Source organism: Lupinus angustifolius, unplaced genomic scaffold (genome assembly GCF_001865875.1).
Source record: "Lupinus angustifolius cultivar Tanjil unplaced genomic scaffold, LupAngTanjil_v1.0 Scaffold_16_7, whole genome shotgun sequence".
NCBI classification, from domain to species: Eukaryota; Viridiplantae; Streptophyta; class Magnoliopsida; order Fabales; family Fabaceae; genus Lupinus; species Lupinus angustifolius.
The window spans coordinates 21,682-44,280 of NW_017718857.1; the positions used below are offsets into that span (position 1 = coordinate 21,682).

A 22,599-nucleotide genomic window follows, 5' to 3' on the forward strand; every position below is an offset into this window, starting at 1 on the left:
TTCTCAATCCTTCAGTATGGTTTCTGAGATATTATAAGTTTTGTAATAACAAACGAACTCAAAAAATATATAGAACAAAATCAACTTGTCCTTCTTGAGTTCTGGATATTCAAGCTCAGTAAACAAGATTGTACCAATCATCTACATGTAAAAGAACAATTGTGGTAACATGTAGAAAGGGCTGCCTAATTCACGTGAAGATCTTATGAAGAAAAGTTTTTTATTAACCATTGCTAGGTTTTGATGAAGATGTAAATATTAAGAAGAAAAATATTGAAAGCCTTGTAAATTGTAAGGAAGAAGTTAATATATAAAGATGTTATTGCTTTCTAGTTTAAGTTCTTATTTTAATATTCATTTTTATTTTCATACCAAATAAAGTTCATTAAAAGAAAATTAAGTGACATGTTACTTACAGACACCATTGGCAATTTCCATGTGGCCTGTCCGCCAGCACGTTTTGGGCGGGCAGGACATGAAAAATATGCTTATCCGCTCTAAAATGTTTGTTTAATATGCTATTTTTTGCTCACGAACTTTTCAAACAGGGCGGGCAGGGTGGCCCATGGGCATCAGTGAATACTAAAATAAGAAATTTGATGGATCAAGCGTGACAAAAATAATTCATGTTCTCACCACTCGAATACAATGTAGCAATTTTTTAAAATATAATATCTTATCAATTAATTGTATGTCCGGTTTATGCAAAACAATATGTTATGTTTTGTGTTTTGAATCATATTGTCACACTATACATCCATATAATCTCAAGTATGATAACATGAATATTGCAATGTTTCAGCAGTGAAATAAAAAATAAGAGACAATATATAATATCTTGCAATGTTCTATGTACTAAATCATTTCTAGTATTTTTTTAATTTAGGGCGACTTGTAAGCTCACTCTGCCCATGTTTAGGATGAGCAGAAGAAGATATTTCATGCCCTATTTAAAAACGAGCATGCACATGCCCGTCCTAATTTTAATGGGCATTGTGTGGACATGGACATGACAACCTAATTGCCAATACTATAACAAGTTACCTTGTTGGACATAAGTGTCCAATAACCGATTATTGAGTGTAAAATATGGTCTAATAACCAATTACCACAATCAACTACTTTCACAAGCACATAAATATTTTGAGGTGTATTGCACACTCTCCATCCCTACTTAACTTTGGATGCCAAATACTTCATTCTAGTCTTTTCACCCCTTCATCTTCTCTATATGTTTTTTCTCATCTACAGTCTCCACTCTTTTTTCTTGTTCTATCTTATATCATATTACTAATAACACTACAAATCTAAGTCTCACTAGCAACAAGCTTTGATTTTGATTATGAAGCCTACAACAAGAATAGAAGAGGGAAATTACTCACAGAGAAAAGAAAGCAATATAAAAGAAAATAATAAAAAAGTTTGAACAACTCACATGTTTTTTTTGAAGTTTTACCAACAACAATGTCAATCTCAATATTTGTTTTTGGTACAAAAAAAAGCTTTGCTCTCAATCAATTTTGTTTTGCTTTACTTGAAAATGGAAATAAGAAAGGAAAATTCAAAATAGTTTTGTTTATCTCTAGTTTTTTCTTCACTAAATATTTCAAGTCAATGACTTGGGTTATTCTGGGTTGACCTCGCTTAATCAGGTGGAACTATAATTTTCATGGTTCAAAACAACTCAAATATTCATTTGGCTACCTGTGTGAACTAGGGTAATTTGAAAGATCGATCGGTGATCAAACTGGTTAAACCTCTACTCTAATCCAACTTGCATAACACTAATAATACAAGCGACTTTAAGCTCCCATCATATTGAGGGTTACACTTATAGGTGAAAATATTATCCATAATTTATAATGCATCTGAATCTAAAAAAATTTAATTCATTCATTAGAAGTATTAGATATAATCCAATGGATAACTTTAATAAAGATTGAATTTGTCATGAAAATAGAGTCATAAATGATTTGAATATGTCCATTAAATTTGAATATAAATGAATTGAATAATTTAAAATATTATTTAATTAAATTTATATGGATTAATCGATCACTTTATATCAAAATTCATCGATTTATGACAGATACATGCACTTTTCTCAGCTTCTTTTCCTTCTTTTTATATAATTATTATCCACTCTATTCTAAAGAAAATATGTCCGGAAATGCAAATTTATTTATCTTGGAAAAACGGGGTTTGAATAAAAAAAAAGGTGCCAAAACAAGCACCTCACATTAAAGGGTCTAAAGCAGTTTTAACAACAAGTCAACAATTGTGGCCCATGTATCATATAAAAGAACCCAATAACACAAAAACATAGGCTCGCATTCTTGGTGCGTGGTTCATAGAAAAGAGAGGGTTTCAGGACATGTTCCATTTTCCGAAGCTATCAGAATACAATAATCCAGGGTTCTTTCAAATCCAGCATTTTCCTTGAATCTCAGGTAATAACACTTACCCCTTTATATCTCACTTCTTATTAACCTTTCTTCTTCTGTTTACCCCCAAATGTTGTTTCACTGAGCAAAGTTAGCTACCAACTCAAAGTCTTTGATTAATATATTTTCCCTTTCAATTTTAATCCAATTTTCATTGATTTTTTTCTGTGCTATAATTTAATTCTTTTTGTCTTGATGCAATGCATGTGCATGTATTAGAATGATAGATTTTATTGCACACCCTTTACATTCATACCTAATTATATTCGGAAATAAGAAATTTCAGTAGTAAGAGTTGTTTTAAAAAATATCTGTTGTTCTCAGTGAGGTTAAATGTGTCAAAAGGTATGCCTGTTACAAAGGCGAGGTGTGCCTCTTTGTGGTTGAGGTGATGATCCTTCACTGAGGTGCGCGATTCCAGCACAACCTTTTTTTGGTTCAAGCGAGGTACACTTTTTAGGTAGCATTTTGTCATTTTTTTGTGCAGCTAGAAAAGAATGGAATAGAGTGTCGTCTTCTCTTTGTTTCCAACTAGTGTTTTAAATTGAGGGGGCAGTTGCGGTTATGTTGCATTTACTACAATTATGGAAAAATGCGGCTGATTGGCTGCAATTGCAGTCGTGATGCTGTTGTGGAGACTCCTGAAATCACAATATTATGGCCAAGATTGCGGTTGCTGAGTGCAATTTAAAACACTGATTCGACCCTTTTAGTTGAACCATTGATCCATATGTTCTGTTGTAGAACAGAACCTGTATTTTATGTTCCGTTCTGTCCTATTCTAATGCCTCTGCCAAACATTATCATCTAGTGCCTTATTGATAACTGTTACCAACCCCAAATTACTCCAGCTACGTTAATTAATGCTAAACGCAGTTAAATAGTCAGAATGTTGAAGAAGTAACCTGTTGTTGATCTTTGGGAGGTGTGGACCTAGAAGAATTTCATGGAGAGCCCTAAGAAGAAAATACTTTATTCAGGATGCCAAGTTAAATAATATAATTTTTAATGGAGTCAGTATGTGAAAATTTTGAATTTTAAGATTATGGTATATCTATAGCTACTGTATAATAACACTATTCACTTCTTTAGTACTCTTAGAAATTAGCAGCAATCATCTTAATGTTTTGTAAATTGAAGATATTGATTTTTTATTCTTAAATTTGATGTTTTATGCTTGAGTAGGTATTTAATATGGAAAATTAATGCAAAATAATCAAATATTTAACCTTTTCTCCCGTATGTTCTTTTCTTAATGGCTTTCATAAGTAAGGCATGAGCTTTTTAGCACATCATCCCCTGAAGGCGTTAAACTCCCATATTGCCTTTAGGGTGACTTCACCTTTGGCTTCCTTGTTTCTGCCCCTCTTTATACGTACCATCTCATTGTGATGAAGTTGTTTAGGAATTAGCATTTTTTATGATTTGTTGATAAACATATCTTGAGATCAATACTAGCATCAACTTCTACATTGTTTTCTCTGTAATCCCTTAGTGAGACAGTGTCCTTTATTGTGGAAGCTTATTTTTTTTATAGAAATATAGATTCCCAATGATTTATACTAATTTAGCCCTTTGAATCTCATTTTCATCAGAAATCAACATTACACAGTTATATAGGCATATGAGGAATGGATTAATCTAATTACAATTGCATTAAAGTATTTTGTCTAACTCAAGCATCTCCCTTTCTCTTTGTACCAAATGGTGCTTGTCTCATTTTGTCATAGACCGTGCACTTCAATTGTTTTTACTATTCAATTCTCATGCTTAAGGGAAAAGTTTACTGCACAACTCTAAGAACTGTAATGTTATATGGGTCTGAATGTTGAGTAGTTAAATATTAACACGAAATTAAACTCAATGTACCAGAGATGAGAATGTTACATTGGATGAATGAACATACTAGATAAGATAGGATTAAGAATAAATGCATTAGGGAGATAGTTGGGGTAGCTCTTATTGTAGAAAAGATTGTAGAATCGTGCCTTAGATTGTTTGAGTTTATTTGGAGGAAACTGTTAAAAACTCTAATATGGAGACTAAATCAAATGGAGGTTACTTCAATTTCTAGTCAGAGGGAGGCCAAGTAAAACCATAAGCATAATGACTAGGAAGATTTAGACATCAATATTTTGTGAATGAACATGATTTATCATAGAGCATTATGATGTAGTTCGATCCATGTAGCCGACCCCACCTATTGGGACTAAGGCTTGGTTATTCTATTCAATTCTCTTGCTCTTTCTCTTTGAAGTTCAAATGATTTATGTTTATCTTTGGATTTTATTGTTTGGAACTAATATGAAAATAAAATATATAAATAAATTTCTAATACACTAATTTGTTGATCATTGTAAGCTATGAAGCACGGATACGGATACGTGTGTCGGATACGATACGTATCCGATATGTCGACACGCATTTTTTCTAAAATTTAGGATACGATATGTTCAGGGATACACGTATAAAATAATAAAAAACACATAAAATATGATAAAATTATACGTGTAAATCAAAATATTCAAAGTAAAATAAGTTGTGGATCAGAGAGTATCAGCTATCGGAGGGTCAATGTGATATGACAGTATGTTGGTATGAGTCTTTGTGGCTTTTAAATAAGTTGGTGTTTATTGAAAACGAATCTATCTTATCCTATTTTATTGAAAACAAATCTATATATCCTATATTTTATTGAAAATGAATCTATATATCCTATATTTTATTGAAAACGAATCTATATATCTTGTATTTTATTGAAGACGAATCTGATACATATCTTGATATTTATTTATTTTATTTTATTTTTTTAATTTTTGGATACTCTACGGATACGTATCATTTGCGAATCCGAACGTATCCATGTTGGATACGTGTCTGACACCGACACACGAGGGTGTTTGACGAATCTGTGCTTCAGAGATTGTAAGTAATAGACTAATAGTATAAAGTATGAAGCATAACCTTCATAGTCACACCATCCCTCTGTCATGACAAACTTGGTAAATTGGTTGGCATGGTTACGAGTTAATGGACATTTCCTCTCTGTTGTGCTTGTAAAAACTAGCAGAACCTTTCATTGGCCAAGGATGTCTACTTCAACGTCGAAAGCCACTTGGACACCTGAATTCCATAAAATATTTGTTGATTTATGTGTAGAAGAAACGTTGAAGGGGAATAAGCCCGGGACACATTTTACCAAGGAGGGTTGGGCGAATCTTCTTGAATCCTTTTATGCAAAGACTGGTGTGAGATATGACAAGATACAAGTTAAGAATCATTATGATTTAACCAGAAAACAATGGAAAATCTGGGTCAAGTTGATTGGTGATTTTACCATGAAATGGGACCCAGAAACCAATAAGTTTGGTGCTTCTGTGGAAGACTGGCACAATTATATAAAGGTATAGATGGTAATCATTAATTTTCATTTAGTATAGCAAGAATTCTTCTTCATGGTTTCAGGCTAATAATAATGAAAACGTTTTGTCACAGGAAAACCCAGAAGCTGCACAATTTCAGTTTAAGGAAATCCAGTTCAAGGACAAATTGGATATCATCTATGATGGAGAAGTACAAACTGGGGAAACGAAAACTATAATAAGGCTTAAGAGGCAGAGTCATGCTTCAGCTACATCTCCTTTGTATGGAAAAGAGCAAGAGAAGAAACGTAAGAGTGTTGGTAGGGATTGTGGATTAAATAATTCTGTTGTGGTTAATGCTATACCAATCAATATGATTTCAAGTGAGCAAAGCTTCTCCAGTTCACCACCTCCTATCGTCAAAGCCAAGTGGACCCCTCCAGTTCACAAGATCTTCCTTGATATATGTCTGCAAGAGACGTTAAAGGGGAATAAGCCTGGGAATCATTTTACAAAGGAAGGTTGGAAGAATATTATTGACTCCTTTTATTCGAAAACTGGTTTGAATTATGATAGATTACAACTTAAGAATCACTGGGATCTTATCAAGGGACAGTGGAAAATTTGGTGTAAACTTCTTGGCACCAGTTATATGAAATGGGATCCATCAAGCCAGAAATTTGAGGCTAGTGAAGAAGATTGGACCAAATATTTACAGGTATGTTGAATTACTGAATGCACTTAATTTCTATTCATTGCTAGTGTGCGAATGTTAGGGAGGTTCATAATTTCTTTTGTTACTCATAGCATCATTATGGTTTCGGTGCAGTCAAACCCAGATGCTGCACAATTTCGCCTTAAGGAACTGCAATTCACTGACATATTGGAAACCATCTTTAATGGAACTTCAACTACTGTTACAGAGGAGATTGAACCTGCTGTGTACCAAAGGAAGAGTGATGATAGTGAAGTTACATTCCCTTTGCATAAAGTAGAAGCAAACACAGCTAAACTAGACGATAAAACCAACTACCCTTCTGATGCTGTTGGGTCAAGAAATGTGAATATTCAAAAGAATGCAACTGCAATTTCATCTACTGAAGGCAAACGTAACTATACTATCGGTGAATGCATTGAATGCCTTGATAGCATGGAAGAAATAGAGCAAGGAAGTGACCTCTACTTGTTTGCTTTAGATGTATTCCTGAAGCAGGAATATCGGGAAATTTTTCTGCAATTGAAAAAGCCTAATCTGAGGGTCTCATGGTTGCTGCGGCTTCAGTCTGCTGGTGCACCTTTACTCTAGGTTTTGTCATTCTTCATCTTTATCTTACATTTCATATAATTTGGTGTTTATGTAGTCATCTGTTCCTTGTATGATAATATAAAATTGAGAGGGCTATATTGCATACATGACAATGTTGCCTGGAACCTTAAAGTTTATGTCAGTAGCTCCTTAATGTAATAGCCGATAAATGGCAGCGAAGCCTCTTTTCCGTTGTTTAACTAATCTCTGGCATATTTTGTTGCCAGTATTTGTATGGTTTTAAATAAGTCAGATAGAACATTTGTGTTAACAACCCAGACCATTTCAAAATCAATTTTTGTAGACTTCTTATTTAAACAATGTCTATGTCAACTGTTTTCTTGTACTAAGAAAATGTTAACAAAAGTGGTCAACTAAAGTTTTTAACACTCAACAGGGGAATGTTGGATTCCACAAACAAGTATGAGTTCATGAGCCTTTGAAGTTTGAAGTCTCATTGTGAATACCCCAAGCTGCAGGATCTTGTTCTCGAGCTCAAAACTAAGGCTCAAAAGACTGCAGAGAAGCAAACTGGTTTCCAGTATCTTTGCTCTCTATCTGCTGCTCAAACTTGTCACAAATAGGGTCAGGAAGCAAAATTACAAGGTCAATGCTCCATATCGCTGCTTAGGATACTTTATTCGGATGCCCTTCTTTTGTATTACAGTCCTCTGCCTAGAGAAGTAGTCATTTCCTTTGGTATAATCTTCATCAAGGAAGAGCAACTTCTAAATCCTGTAGTGGTAAGTTGGTTAATGGTGACATTTCTGTATGTTCAAGGGTTTCTTGATAACAAGATTATAGACCAACCAGTGAAGTTGAAGGTTATATATAAACTTGAAACAACCAGTGATTTTAAGATTATAATCTTAAAACAAACATGAGTTTTACATTCTTTTATTATTGGATAGTGTTGCTAATGCTGCCACTATGAAACCTACACCAAAAGAATCTCCTTGTGAAGTTACTCGCAGTAACAAATACATGAAGATTAGCATCAAATTGGAAAAACTGAAGAACTACAAGAGGATGCTTGATTAATGATCAATATTCAACAGAGCTTTGAGTGACAAGAAATATAATTTGGGATACTTATGCAAGTTGGTGTGATAATATTTAGAAAATAGTAGATAGAAAGTTTATATGATGAGTGGAATATTGCTTAGCATTTGCATCAATGCTACAAGGGATCACTAAAGTTCAAATATTATTCACAATCCATGCAAAAAAATTAAATCTATCCAAATTTATCCAAAGTTAAGTTAATGATTTAATTGTATATAATCTAATGAATGATTTTAGTAATGAATGATATGAACCTGTCCATATATACGATGAATATTCATGGATATTCACAAAATGTGTTCTTTGATTTCCAATTTTATTCACTATCTCAACTCTCATTTTCTTGTATTATTTTTTAACTCTCACTTTGATTTATAACATATGTAAATATTTGTTAAAATTTTTACACATAAAACCTTAAACGTTGCATGTTTGTAGAATATTGTAAAGACGTTATTTTTTTAAAAAGTTCAAAAAATAACCTTTTTTAAAAGTTACAAAAATCACTTTTTAAAAAGTATTTCTTTAAAAAATAAAAAATAAACACTTTTTAAAAAACTGATATTTAAAAGTGCTTTTCCTAAAAGAGGTGAATTTAAAAAAAATGATATTTAAAAGTGTTTTTATCAAATGGATTAGCTATTAATCCATCCAATCCATTAAAATGGATTCATTGACCGGTTGAATGAGTTTGAATCCATTAATTAAGTTTGAATATAAATGTATTGAATAATTTAAATTGAATTCTATTGATTGATGAATGACTTTCTATCTATCCATTAGGATCTAAATCCAAATACATTCATTTGTCATTTATTAAATATTTTCCTCAAAGTGGAAAGAATAATCTTTTTCTATCATTTGAACAATTCTCAAGAAATTTTCTTTAAGGTTAAGAACTAATAAGACATCATTGATAAGTTGTGTAACTAATATATCTTTACCATGAAAGTATCTTACCTTTGGAATCCACTATAGTATCATTGTCCAATCAAGCTTGCACTATGACAAACTTACCAATATCTCTCAAAATGATCTTATTTGTAACCATGTGATTCTTATGACCACTATTCCAATGCAAGTTTTCATCTTTATCATGACTAAGACTTGATTGACATAAAATAATTGTTGACCATGTTCACACTCTTCGATGATACTAGCCTCATGATTATATATTTTTAACATTTTTGTTCCGAGTGGTAGAAATTTTTACAATATTAACATAATGGTTTCCTTGTTGTTGACATAATTTTGTAAATGACTTGCACTCTTGCAATACCACGTGGAAGATAATCTTTTTCTTCTTTTTCATGAGAGGGGGTTAGTTGGCATGGAATAATTGTTGATTATGTTCATACTCTTCAATGATACTTAGGAATGGCAAGGAGGCGGATCGAAGTTAGATTTGCATTTACTTAAACCTGAACCCAAAATTCATAACTCGAACCTGAATTTTTAGTGGAGTTGAAAGTAATGTTACCATCCCCAAACCCATCGAGTTTTGAGTAAACGAATCCGATGAAAAACCCGAAACATCTATTCTATTGGCACTAGTGAAAGCAATGAGACCTTTATCAACATAATATCTAAAGGTGATATGAGCACATAATCCTCACTATTAAAAGAAAAAATATTTCTCAGCTCAGTGTTTACGGCGACTCATATCTATAGCATGAATGACTAAAAAATTTATGATGGCTTTCATTTTGTTTTGATCTTCTTTTTTTATTGATATCAGAGTAACATTGTTATTGCACATATATACACACTAATGCAGTAGATAAGACACATAAATCTATATAATTGAGGTGGGTCTAAGGTAGGGTAGAGTTCAATTTTTATGTTATCCCTAGTGATACTGTCATGATTGATTATATTTGTTATGAGTGCTAATGACTTTTGCAAAATTAGCACTAATATTTTTGTGAATGATTTAAAAAATTAAATTTCAATGTAGTGTTTTTGAACAAAAAAGCGCGCCAGATAGGGGTCGAACCTACGACCTTCTGCTTAGGAAACAGACGCTCTATCCACTGAGCTACAAGCGCTATTGATTTGTTCTTCCCGTTTCAGTGAATATAACGTAAACTATATGGTGATATTAAATAAGATAAAATAATTACCTACGATTTATTCAAGAATGTTTTTAAGAATTTAAGCCTACTATTTTTTGGATGACCTATGATTTAGTCAAGAATGTTTTTAAGAATGTAAGCCCAACATTTTTATAATGGGTCAATCTAACTATTTTGAAGCCTTAACCTATATAGGTGATAAGATAATTATGAAATGAACTCTTACTATTATTTTCTACCTTCTTCGTTTCTTTAATTTTCTGTGTTTTTTTTTTGTTTTTCTCTTGACCAATGCAAATATTTTATTCAAAATGTACTCCGCTTACACATGAAACATGTTTGTGTTATATTATTCCTATATTAAATATTACGTTTTTTTTGTTAAGAGAAATAATACTGGGAAATACAAATTTTATTTTCTTTGCAAACATAGAAGACAAAAGTGAGTAGACAATGGAATAACTAGAAATAACTCTGAATAATATAGAGAGACAATGTTTAAGTATGAAGTAATTCTCAAAGAGAACTTCTTCGAAATAATCAAATACAGTGAATCGAAAACATTTATTGAACATCTAAACTCGCCTCAAACACAAGAAGTTCTTTTAATTGCATATTTCTTGATATCACACTTAGCCAAATACACTGCAATAAATAGTATTCCTAAAGAGATACTACGATGAAAATTGTTATAGCATTTGTGAAGATCTATTAGATTATATATAAAAGAAGTTAGCTTCTCAAAATTGAAGTAGAGATACATGTAGTTACAAAAGAAAGCGATCTAGAGACATATTTATTGAATGAACAACTCAAGCTTATATTTTCATATATCTTGTATAGATTCAAGCTAAGCACAAAGAAAGTGAAAATACTCAAGTTTATAAACAGTAGACTAAAGTGATCTTAAACTTTGATTTTCCCACCGTAGTGAGTTATAAATGATCAACCCGAAAATTTATATTTGATACTTAACGCTTTAAAAGACTTGGTATTGAAAGATTAGTTAGTTAACTTTAGAGTGCGGAAAGATTTTGTGAGTGAAAGAATACTTAGAATGTTTAGAGGCTTGGTAGAAAAATAATATTTGCCTGAAGATATGTTTAGTACTTATAATATTTGGGAAATAGTGAAAAATTCTTTTGAGAGAATGACTAGATATTGTTCTTCGAATGAACCACGATAAACCATTGTATGATTTTCTATCCCTTATCCTTTTACTCATTTTAATTATACTAACGGCAGTGAATTGAAGGATATGTGTAGAACTTTTCAAAACAATTCAATCTCTGCTCAACTTTGTCAACTCAACACTCTGAAGAATAAAATTCTTAAGATTTGTTCATATGTGCAGAAATGAAATTCAATTTCATCTCTAGAGCTAATCTTGCTTGTCTTTCTTCGGCTAACTCTTTTTTTTTTGTTCTCCCTAGCTTCATTTTGGTTCTTGCTAACTCTCTTAGTTTCTTCAAGCTTTATCATGTACTGATTAACTTGACTTGCTTCCTTTTAAATAAAGAAATAAAGAACTAATAATGGTAAGTCAAGAATGGTGAACTAAGTAATCTTGTTGGGAACAAGCAAGCAATCAAATAGTAAAAGAGTATACAGAAAAGAGAATAACACAAGAGGTTTGGTAACGAGGTTCGACCAATTGTGGTTACCCCCGGGAGCGTTGAGAGACTACCACTATGTATTATTAGAGAATAAAATTTGTGTTTGACTATTCTTCTCCTTGTTACATTAGGTTTACATAACATAAATATATAGCCCTCTACCTTAACCCCTTTACATTAGCACAAGCCCATAACTTGTATTGTTGTTATCTAGAGATATGAGTCATTGTACAACAATGTCCACCTTGGCGAATATCATTAATCTCCATCATCCGCCATTGGGTTGGGATACTCTATAGCTCTATAGTCTAGCATCAGTGAATGTTCAGCAAGCTCAAGTAATACCTGAACTTGTCCATGGTAACCAACTTGGTTAACATATCAACTGCATTTTCTGAAGTGTGAACCTTCTGTAATAGTATCTGCCCACAAGCTACCAACTCTATGATCTTGTGAAATCTCACATCAATATGTTTGGTCCTAGCATGATACACTTGGTTCTTTGCCAAGAAGATAGCACTCTAACTGTCACAATGCAGCGGAATTCCACCTTGCTCAATGTCTAACTCATTTACCAGCCCCATAAGCCATATGGCTTTCACAGAAGCTTCACCAGCTACCATGTACTTTGCTTCAGTTGTGAACATAGCCACAACAGACTGAACTGATGATCTCCACATAATTGGTCCATCTGCAAGGGTAAAGACAAACTCCATTGTGGACCTTCTATCATCTAAATCTCATGCATAGTCTAAATCAACATAACGAATAATTGAAGGCTTACTCTATTGGCTGTCAAACATGATACTGATACATGTAGTCCCCTTCAAATATCTGAAAATCCATTTTTCTGCTTCCCAATGTTGCTTCCTTGGTTTAGACATGTACTTGCATACTTGACTAACTGCTTGTGCCAAGTTCGGTCTAGTACAAACCATATCATACATCAAGCAACCCACTCCACTGACATATAGAACCTTTGACATGTACTACTTCTCTTCATTCATCTTTGGACACTGATCTAGGGAAAGCTTGAAGTGATTTTCCAATCGAGTGCTCACTACTATAGCATTGCTCATATCAAATCTATCTAAGATCTTTTCAACATAGCTTTACTGGGAGAGCCATAGTTTTCAAGCTCCCCTATCCATGTGAATCTCCATCCCAAGAATCTTCCTAGCAGCCCTTAAATCTTTCATGTCAAACTCCTTACCTAGCATGACTTTCAGCTCATGGATATCACTCAAATGATTAGCAGCAATCAACATATCATCAACATAATGTAACAGAAAAAAAGAACCATCATCAAGGTTTCTCACATAAACACAAGAATCATACTCACAACGTTTGTAACCAAGCTTCAACATATAAGTGTCAAACCGCTTGTACCACGTCGAGACTGCTTCAACCCATATAGAGACTTCTTCAACTTGCAAACCAAGTGACTCAGTCCAGCTGCACTAAACCCTCCTGGTTGTGTCATGTAAATTTTCTCCTCTAATTCACCATGGAGAAAAGCAGTCTTCATATTCATCTGTTCTAAGTGCATATCCCGACTGGCTACCAAGGCAAGCACTGCCCTGATAGAAGTGTGTCTCACCACTGGGGAGAAAATCTCATTGTAGTCGATCCCATTCTACTATGAATACCATTTTGATACAAGACGAACCTTGAACTTTTCCCCTTCTTTTTCTGATACTGTTAGCTTCCTCTTGTTCACCCACTTGCACCCAACTACACGCTTATCTGAGGGCAATGGGACAAGCTCCCAAGTTTGGTTCTTATGTAGAGACTTCATCTGCTCCATCATGGCACCCATCCATTGTTCTTTCCCCTAGTTGTTTATAGCCTCTTGAAAGCTACATGGATCTCCTGAACTAATATGGAGAGTAACTAAAGTCATATCTCTCTAGAGGTTTAATAGGACGTCTATCCCTGTCTCTATCAAGTAAATACTCATGCACACCTGAACTCTCTACCTGAGAATCATCATGTTAATGACTTGAACTAGTGCATGGTTCCTCACCTTTAATTACCCGAACCGTTTCATTGCTCACTGGAATCATATTTGATCCCAAAGTCTCGCCATTTGGCCTGGGCACCTCTATCAAAACTGAGTGTTTTAGCATGAAATCTTCATCAAACACTACATCTCTGCTCAACACCGCCTTTCTGGAAACTGGATCCCATAACTTGAACCCCTTCACACCTTTGGTATATCCAAGGAAGATACACCTCTTTCACTTAGGATCAAGTTTAGATCGTTCATCACTAAATACATGTACATAAGTAGGACAACCAAATATATGTAACATATTATAATTGATTGGGTTACTTGTCCATACTTCTTATGCAACTTTACTATCCAATGAAGCTCGTGGCGATCTATTGATGACATAACATGCCATACTAAGTGCCTTTGCCCAAAATCCTTTAGAAAGTCTAGCATTCAGTCTCATACATATGGCCCTCTCTATAAGAGTTCTATTCATCCTCTATGTAACACCATTCTGCTGAGGAGTCTATTTCACCGAAAAGTGCCTCTGAATATCATGTTCCTCATAGAATTTCTGAAACTGTGAGTCTTTGTACTTCATACCATTGTATGACCTCAGGTATTTGACTTTTGTACTCCATGCAGATGTAGATACCAATTGTTGGTGCAGCAGAAACGATCGTTGTGCAGTGTTGGCCACAAACAATCAAATAAAGGCATAGAATAAATAGAAGAGGAGAAACAAGAAAATTTGGAAAAGGGGTTCAGCCAATTGTGCCTAAGTCCCCGGGAGCGCTGAGCGGCTACCAAGATATTATTAGAGAATAAAGATTACAAACCCTAGCACACCCATGGGCCCACCTGCCCATGGAGTGTTTCTATTTGGAGCACATTACAACAAGAGACTTGAGTCTAATATATAACATTGATAATCCACTCTATTCTAATACTAGGCAATGTGGGACTTCATATAATAACATATTTCAAACATTTTCAACAATTTCCACCTTGATTGAAATAGACGAATATCTTGCTCCTTGGGAAATCTATACAAGAATCTTCACCTTAGCAAATATATGACGTCACCTTTCTCAATGTCTAATACTCTTTTAAAACTCCTCTACATAAGAGTCTACTCCACTATATCATAAACTTTCTGAGTATCATTGACGATTTTACCAAGAGCCTAGCTCTCCAAACATGTAGTGCATCTTCCCGTACCGCCATCAAATGGAACATGCCGCCTAGTCATTTATTGTTAGGAAGTCTTTCGATATATTGTAATATCTACACAAAAGTTCACCAACAATTGTCCTCTTCAATACTCAGTCAAACTGAACCTTGGAGCTTCCTTGGAAAGCCTCAACCGCTACCAACATTGTCTACTCCGACAATCCTAGTTCAAAAGAACTATCATACTCCACCATAAGGAGTATACCCACAACACAAACCTTGCATCAATGCTAACTAATGTCTGTGTCACATCCTTGCATCCAAGCCAATGCTCATGTCACATCCCTCCATCTCTATCAATGCTTGTGTTACAACTTGCATCAAAGCCAATGCCCATATTACACCCTACATAAAATTCACTTAGTGCCTCTGTGCTTTTGTGGATATGCTAACAATTAACATCCTTCACTATGACATCTCAGACACGCCATTAGGATATTCCACTTCTCATCTCAAATGAGAACATTCTCTAAACATGTAGAGAGATATTGTCAGCACCTGTCTCTGGGTCAAACTCAACACATGAGTTCCTATCTCCACCTTGATCCTAATCCAGTACATGATTTTCTAGGATTCTGGATCAACATATATCGCCCCACCATAGTTTCACCATGTTTTCTTGTCCTTCAACTCATCTACTTTATTCTTGCACAGTATCTTTGACGCACCCTATCTAGGCATCATGCATTCACCCTCTTTAGCCATTATCTGCTATTTGGGTTAAGAATCATCTACCACTTGACTCTGATACCAATTGTTGGGAACAAGCGAGCAATAAAATAGTAAAAGAGTATAGAGAAAAAAGAATAACACAAGAGGTTTGGTAATGAGGTTCGGCCAATTGTGCCTACATCCCCGAGAGCGTTGAGAGTCTACCACTATGTATTATTAGAGAATAAGGATTTGTGTTTGACTATTTTCCTCCTTGTTACATTAGGTTTACATAACATAAATATATAGCCCTCTACACCAACCCCTTTACATCAGTCCAAGCCCATAACTTGTATTGTTGTTATCTAGAGATACGAGTCATTGCACAACAAATCTAAAATAGAGAGTAGTGACATCAGTGTGAGGGAAAACGAGTGTAGACAAAACATCAAGAGATTGATAAAAGGTATGAAATGCACTAAGATAAGGTGAAGGAAAGAGGAATACAAGTATTTCTTTAAGTAGCTCTAGGATTTAAGAGACATATGAGGTATTAGGTTATGTCATTATGACATAAGGATGAAATATAGTTGAACAAAGGGAGAGAAATTTCCAAGGACTAAGGATAACATAGAAGGGAAATATGAAAGTATATGGAACAATGAAGATTCAAGGCTGACTCAATGATTCATGCTTAAGGAAGGTGTGTATTGCATAGTATCAAAAAATATCTATTCGAGGATTGAGAGAATGTAACAGACCAGATAAACTTACAAACAACATCATAGCTTTAAATTTAGCAGCAAATAAACAACATGAAAGCTCATTCCGTTCATTCAGTGGACAATGGATTTTTAGTGATGATGAAGGTAAGGCTACAAAGAAGGTGGAGAAGAAATGTCACCTAAATGTGATTGTGTGAACAAGATAAAATATTAATCAATAGATCTTTCCCTTTATCAAGTGGATACTCATCCTCACTCGTTTGTGTTCGAATAACTTCCTTAATGATGCTGAAATTCCATCAGAACGTGGACCTGTTCTCTTTCACTTCGAGGCAGGTATTGGAAGAAAGGAAATTTATGTGAATGGGCCTCCAATACCTTATTTAGGAACTTCCTCCCTTTGAGTAAATGCTCCTTCTTTACTGGGGAAAATTTGAACTTGTTTGTCCTTAGTAAAGGTCATTATAAGCTTTCTTTTCTTCTTAGCTGACTAACCAGATTAGTATTTAGAAGTCTCAATTACTCTTTTCCTCTTCTTGAAACTTAGCAGTGCATCATTATCTAATTCTGCAGGTTCTATAACATCTTGAATATCAACTATTCTGAGGCTTACATCTCTAACAGTGTTCCTCCCCAGATAAATCCGGGTCATTTTGGACTCTTCCCGAATTAACAATGAACCGAACATCACCGTCCACCTGTCGGAGGTGGGTTGAGCCCTTCAAATACGTCGTTAATACATCTCTGACTTGCCATTAATGCATCTCTGACTTGACATTAATGCGTCGTTGACTCGACATTAATGCGTTGTTGATTTGCGATTAATGCGCCCTAACCTTCTATAGTACTTTTCGTAGAAGAAGAAGAAGACAACAAAGAAAAAGAGCATGAGAAAGACGTGTGTGTACAAACAATGATTGAACGAGATGAAAAACCACTTCGCGTCTACGCAGTCCCTAATGCTCGTAGTTCACGTCCTGGAATAATCTGCCCAGCTATTGAGGCAGAGAATTTTTTTTTAACATCTGCTTTGGTCCAAATGGTTATGCAAAACCAATTTAGAGGAGGAGCTCATGAAGATCCAAATGCCCATATTGATCAATTCTTGGAATTCTGTGAGACAATGAAGATTCATGGGGATTTTGAAGATGCCATTTGTCTTCGCATGTTTTCATATTCCCTTAGAGACAGAGCTAAGACGTGGCTAAAGAATCAAAATGTTGAAATTCAAGCAACATGGTGAACTTTGGAGGAGACTTTTATCAGTAACTACTTTCCTCCTTCCAAAACTGTGCACTATAGGCACCTCATCCAGAACTTCAGTCAAAAGGATGGGGAATCAATTGCAGAAGCTTGAGAAAGATTAAATGAGTTGACTGAAGCTTGCCCTCATCATGGTATTTCACCTTGGATGTTGGTTCAGAACTCCTACAGTGGGCTAGACTTTCCATCACAATAATTATTGGACTCTTCAGCAGGTGGTGCCTTTATGTGCAAATGAATTGATGTTGCTTCAAAGATCATAGAGAATGTAGTTTCCAATCATCACTAATGGTTGAATGAGAGGAGATATCATCCAAGAAGAGACTCTAGTGCATAATAGTCAGGCAATCATATGGACAATATAATTTCCATGCTACATAACCTTTCTCAAAGGTTTGGAAAGCTAGAAAAATATCACGCTAATGTTATTGGGTCTACAATTGCAACATGTGAGGGATGTGGAGCAAAAAGGCATGAGTGGTCTGAATGCAAACAATTCATTGAACCTTTATATTGAGCTTGGGCCAATGAACAACCTGAATCATGCAATTACTATAATCATAAGGAGAGGATTGATCAACAATTCAACCCACCATATAGGCAGAACAATCCCAACATTTCCTAGAGGAGCAAAAACACTCTTAATCATCAACATTGGGATGAGAAAGGTAATAGGAAACCTCCAACACAATTTTCATAGGTACAATCTTCTCATATTGATCTCACTCTTATAATAATAATGGAAGGTCGGGAAAAATTACTTGTTAACCTTAATAAATTTCAAGAGGATCAAATCACGATTAATAAAAATGTTGCAAATATGTTAAATGAATTGATATCTAAGATAGAAAACCTGACCATCCATGAAAAATGTTAGAAACACAAATTTCCCAACAAGCAAGCAACTTTAATAGGCAAACAAAGGATGTTTCCAAGACAACCACACAAAAATTCAAATAATGAACATTGTAAGGCTATCTTATTAAGAAGTGGCAAGGAACGCAAGGATTTTCCATGAGCTGAGAATGATATATAAGTGGAAGAGAAACATACTAAGACACAACTCCCTGAAGAGGAACAAAATTTTGAAAATGTGTCTAAGTATGTAGCTCCACCACCATATGTGCCACCAATTCCTTTTCCTCAGAGATTTGCAAAGGCAAAGTTAGAAAATAAATATGGAAAATTCTTAGATATCCTTCAAAAGTTATATATTGAACTGTCTTTCACCGAGGCACTGCAAGAGATACATGCATACATAAAATTTCTTAAGGATATTCCACCTAAAAAGAGAAGACTAGAAGATTATGAAACAATTGCTTTAACTGAGAAGTGCAGTGCTTTAATTCAAAATAAATTGCCTCCAAAACTAAAATATCTTGATAGTTTCTCTATCTCTTGCTTAATTGGTAACACTAATTTGGACTGTGTTTTATGTGACTTAGGGGCAAGTGTGAGCCTCATTCATTTATCTCTGTGTAAAAAATTTGATATGGGTGATCTAAAATCCACTACTATATCACTTCAATTAATGGATAGGTCAGTTAAATTCCCTATAGGCATCTTGGAGGATGTTCCTATCAAAGTTGGAAAATTTTATATTCCAACGGATTTTGTAATACTAGAGATGGAAGAAGATGCACAAATTCCAATGATACTTGGTAGACCATTTTTGGCTACCTCTAGTGCTATAATTGATGTTAAAAAGGAAAACTTTCTCTAAGCATAGGGGATGAAAACGTTGAATTTGATATTGCTAAATCTATTAAACAACCTTCTCTTGAAGATTCATGTTGCAGGATTGATATTCTGAACCAATTAGTGAAGGATGAAGTGCCTAAAGTGAAATATGAGGATCTCTTGGAGAGAAGCATGCTGGTAGGTGACACTTCGAATTTCAATGAGAAAGTGACCAAGGGTAGTGAATCTATAATTGCAAGCTCACCACTCTCTTATGACCCACATGAGGAGAGCTTGAAGGCCATAGTTAAATCTGATAATTGGGAGAAAGGGAAAGCACCTAAAATGAAAGTAAAAACACTCGTTTCACTCTCAGGTATGAGTTCATGGGATCATGCGTGCTGCGCAAGGATCAAACGTCAAGCTAATGACGTTAAACGAGCGCTTCGTGTGAGGCAACCCACGCTGGAAGTACATTTTTTAATTCATTAATTTTTGTGTTTTAGTATCAGCTTTAGTGCCTCCTTGAGTTTGGAGCCTTTGTAAGGGGATGTATATAGTGTCGGTCGCAAAAAAATCATAAACTATAAAAAATAAAATAGAATTAAAATTTTACATGGAAAAGTGCTAACACGACAATGCATATTAGCTGCCTCATTTAAATAGGATATTTGTACCTAGTCCATCTGGGACATATGGGCCATCTGAGACATTTTTCTCTTCTTTTGCAAGTACTTCCACTACACCCAATGAAGCGAACCATTTATAATTGACACATGAGTTAATGACACTTCCTACCTAACCCGTGAGTTTTCTTTTTCTTTCTCTTATTGTTTAGATTTTTACATTGGGGACAATATAAATTTCTAAGCTTGATGGGGTTTTGCATTTAGATAGTTTATTCATGTCATGTACACCATATAGATTTTAAATTTTTTAGGTTGAATATTCATATTATCATGCATTATCAAATGTTTCATATATCATCTATCTCATGTTTTGTTCTATGTGTTGTCTATCTGCTTTAAATGAAAAAGTATACATGAATGATGATTGTTGATCTATGACCTCCATTGAAGAAAAAAAATTGTTGATAGAACAATAACACAAAAAGACATTAGATTTGACAATTGTGAATTAAATTTGGTTAAATAAAAGTCTTTGTTTCATAACTTCTACTAAATGTATCAAATGTGATAAACTTGGGTCAAACACAATAAAGGTTCTGATTTGAATTGACTATTGCATAAAACCTTTTTTTCTTTCATGAGTGCATAATTTTCTATGATCGTAGATTCTAGAACTTAATTTGTAATCATTTCAAGATTGAAATATGACTGTATGCATTAAAATGATATAGGCAATTAGGACTTTTTCTGATGACCTTCAACCACATGCTATAAACATTGAAAACACATTAGTTGCCCACTTTTGAGCCTGAACTTTAATGATTTTTTTATAGCTACTCAAATAAGGGTTTAGGGTAATTCACGATTCGTTAAAGCAATGATAAAGGTAAAAATTTCATGTGTGATGAAAGAATCCATAAAAAGGTGAAGAAGGAAATAAATAAATTAATTTCATCCATTCTCTTTTAGAAAATCTCAAAAAAAGGAAAAAAAAAAGAAGAAATACAAAGTATACTAAAAGAGAAGGGGGTGAAAAAAAAGTATGTTGTAAGGAGAAAGGTTGAATGAAAAAAAGATTATATGATAAAGTAAGGTCTATTAAGAGAATCTCAATGCTTCAATCAGATGTCTAAAAGATTTAAGTATTTTGGGAAAAAATTGTAAGCCTTTTAAAAATTACCTTTTCTTTGACTATCCCACTTAAATCATTCACCTTGACCATATTACAACCATTTAAAGACCTCTTGATTTTTGCATGCATTGAAATTCAGTCAGTGGCGATTTGGTCTATAATCAAGCATATGGTAATTTACATTCATGAAATTTTTTGAGCAAAACACTATAACATTTAAACACATGAGAGTGATGAGAGAAGAGTGACCCTAATTCCTACAGTTGTTATGACTCAAAGACTTAGCTTGAATTAAATTTGTTTATGATGGTCTTGTCTTGATGTTTGGATTGTTTCAAAACTAACATGAGATTGCTTGTTATTTTGGGTCATGGTTTCTATATCATTATTGATTGTGAAAGTTAGGCATAATACTTGCTTGAGGACATGCAAGAGACAAGCTTGAGGGGATTTGATGAGTGTGAAATTATGTTATATTTGCATTGCATTTAACTTGCATTTTATGACTTAATTAGGACTTTAGGATTTTTTTTAGCTTTTATTTCTCTTTCTTCGGGTTGAGCGAGTGTTTTGACTATGTTATGTAGTTTGGATGGCTTAAAGCAAAAAAGAATAGAGATTGGGTGCAATAATATGAAATTCAATGTTGAGACTATGCGAAGATCAACTGAATGGCCAAAAGAAGTCATAGATGTTATATTATATTCCTATTTTTTAGATTTGTTTTGTTGAGCTTAACCCAATATTTTGTAATTAGGATAAATGAGGGTTCTCCCTCCAGGATGAAACACTTTACACTTTACATTACGATTCTCTAATTTAGAATTTGGTATTATATTCTCCGTCATGAGTGGGTAATTCCCTTTCTTTCCAAGATTGGGGCTATGCCCTTTTAAATTCAATAAATATTTGTTTTTACTTCTATTTCATTGAGTGTTTTGATTTGAATCATTAAACTGTGTTTTATTTGTGTGAGTTGTCTGGCCAACAAATTACACCTCTTAGATACATTGGGGAAGGACCGAGAGGTAAACCCAATTGTCTGACCATTCAGTTATTCAAACTAGAATCCTAATTCACGAGAGTAGTATTAGAATTCTCGGGGGTTTCTGAAATTCACATTGGGTTGCTACGAAGTGATTGGATAGAAAGATCCAAGTAATAGATTTGATTGATAACCGTATTATGAGAGTAGATGCAACTTCAATTGAGTACATGTGTCGGATCTCGAGAGAAGATGACACATATCAAAGAGCAATTCACCCTCACAACTTAAAGTTCATGAAAAGGATAAAAACAAGGATTTGTGAGTCTAAAGGCGGTAACCTTTATCTTGATAACTCTTCCTAAATTAGATTTCAATCTCGTTTTACTATTTTCATAATTATTCTTGTCAATTGTGCAATTGTTCTAAATTCACTT

At 34.1% G+C, this 22,599-nt stretch overlaps 1 protein-coding gene and 1 non-coding gene across 6 annotated transcripts; one reads left to right on the plus strand and one right to left on the minus strand.

The window, feature by feature from the left end:
• The first annotated feature begins 2,344 nt into the window (after positions 1–2,344).
• Positions 2,345–8,174, plus strand: LOC109337954 (L10-interacting MYB domain-containing protein-like). 5 transcript variants are annotated; one of them, XM_019575055.1, is made up of 4 exons: positions 2,345–2,450; positions 5,515–5,848; positions 5,940–6,524; positions 6,636–7,383. In XM_019575055.1, exons 2-4 carry the CDS (start codon positions 5,534–5,536, stop codon positions 7,110–7,112), a joined length of 1,377 nt encoding a protein of 458 aa, XP_019430600.1. In that variant the 5' UTR covers positions 2,345–2,450; positions 5,515–5,533; the 3' UTR covers positions 7,113–7,383. The 5 variants fall into 5 exon arrangements, with proteins under 5 accessions (XP_019430600.1, XP_019430602.1, XP_019430601.1 ...); XM_019575057.1 differs by having other exon boundaries at positions 2,347–2,457; positions 5,519–5,848; XM_019575056.1 differs by having other exon boundaries at positions 2,347–2,450; positions 5,512–5,848.
• Positions 8,175–10,152: 1,978 nt separating this feature from the next.
• On the minus strand, positions 10,153–10,225 carry TRNAR-CCU. The gene has a single exon. It is a non-coding gene; the product is annotated as a tRNA-Arg (tRNA).
• Positions 10,226–22,599: the final 12,374 nt, after the last annotated feature.

Coding starts and splice junctions, on each gene's coding strand:
- LOC109337954 (XM_019575054.1), top strand. CDS start 5,435: ATGACAAACTTGGTAAATTGGTTGGCATGGTTACGAGTTAATGGACAT. Junction 5,849..5,939: donor ACTGGCACAATTATATAAAG/GTATAGATGGTA, acceptor GTTTTGTCACAG/GAAAACCCAGAAGCTGCACA. Junction 6,525..6,635: donor ATTGGACCAAATATTTACAG/GTATGTTGAATT, acceptor GTTTCGGTGCAG/TCAAACCCAGATGCTGCACA.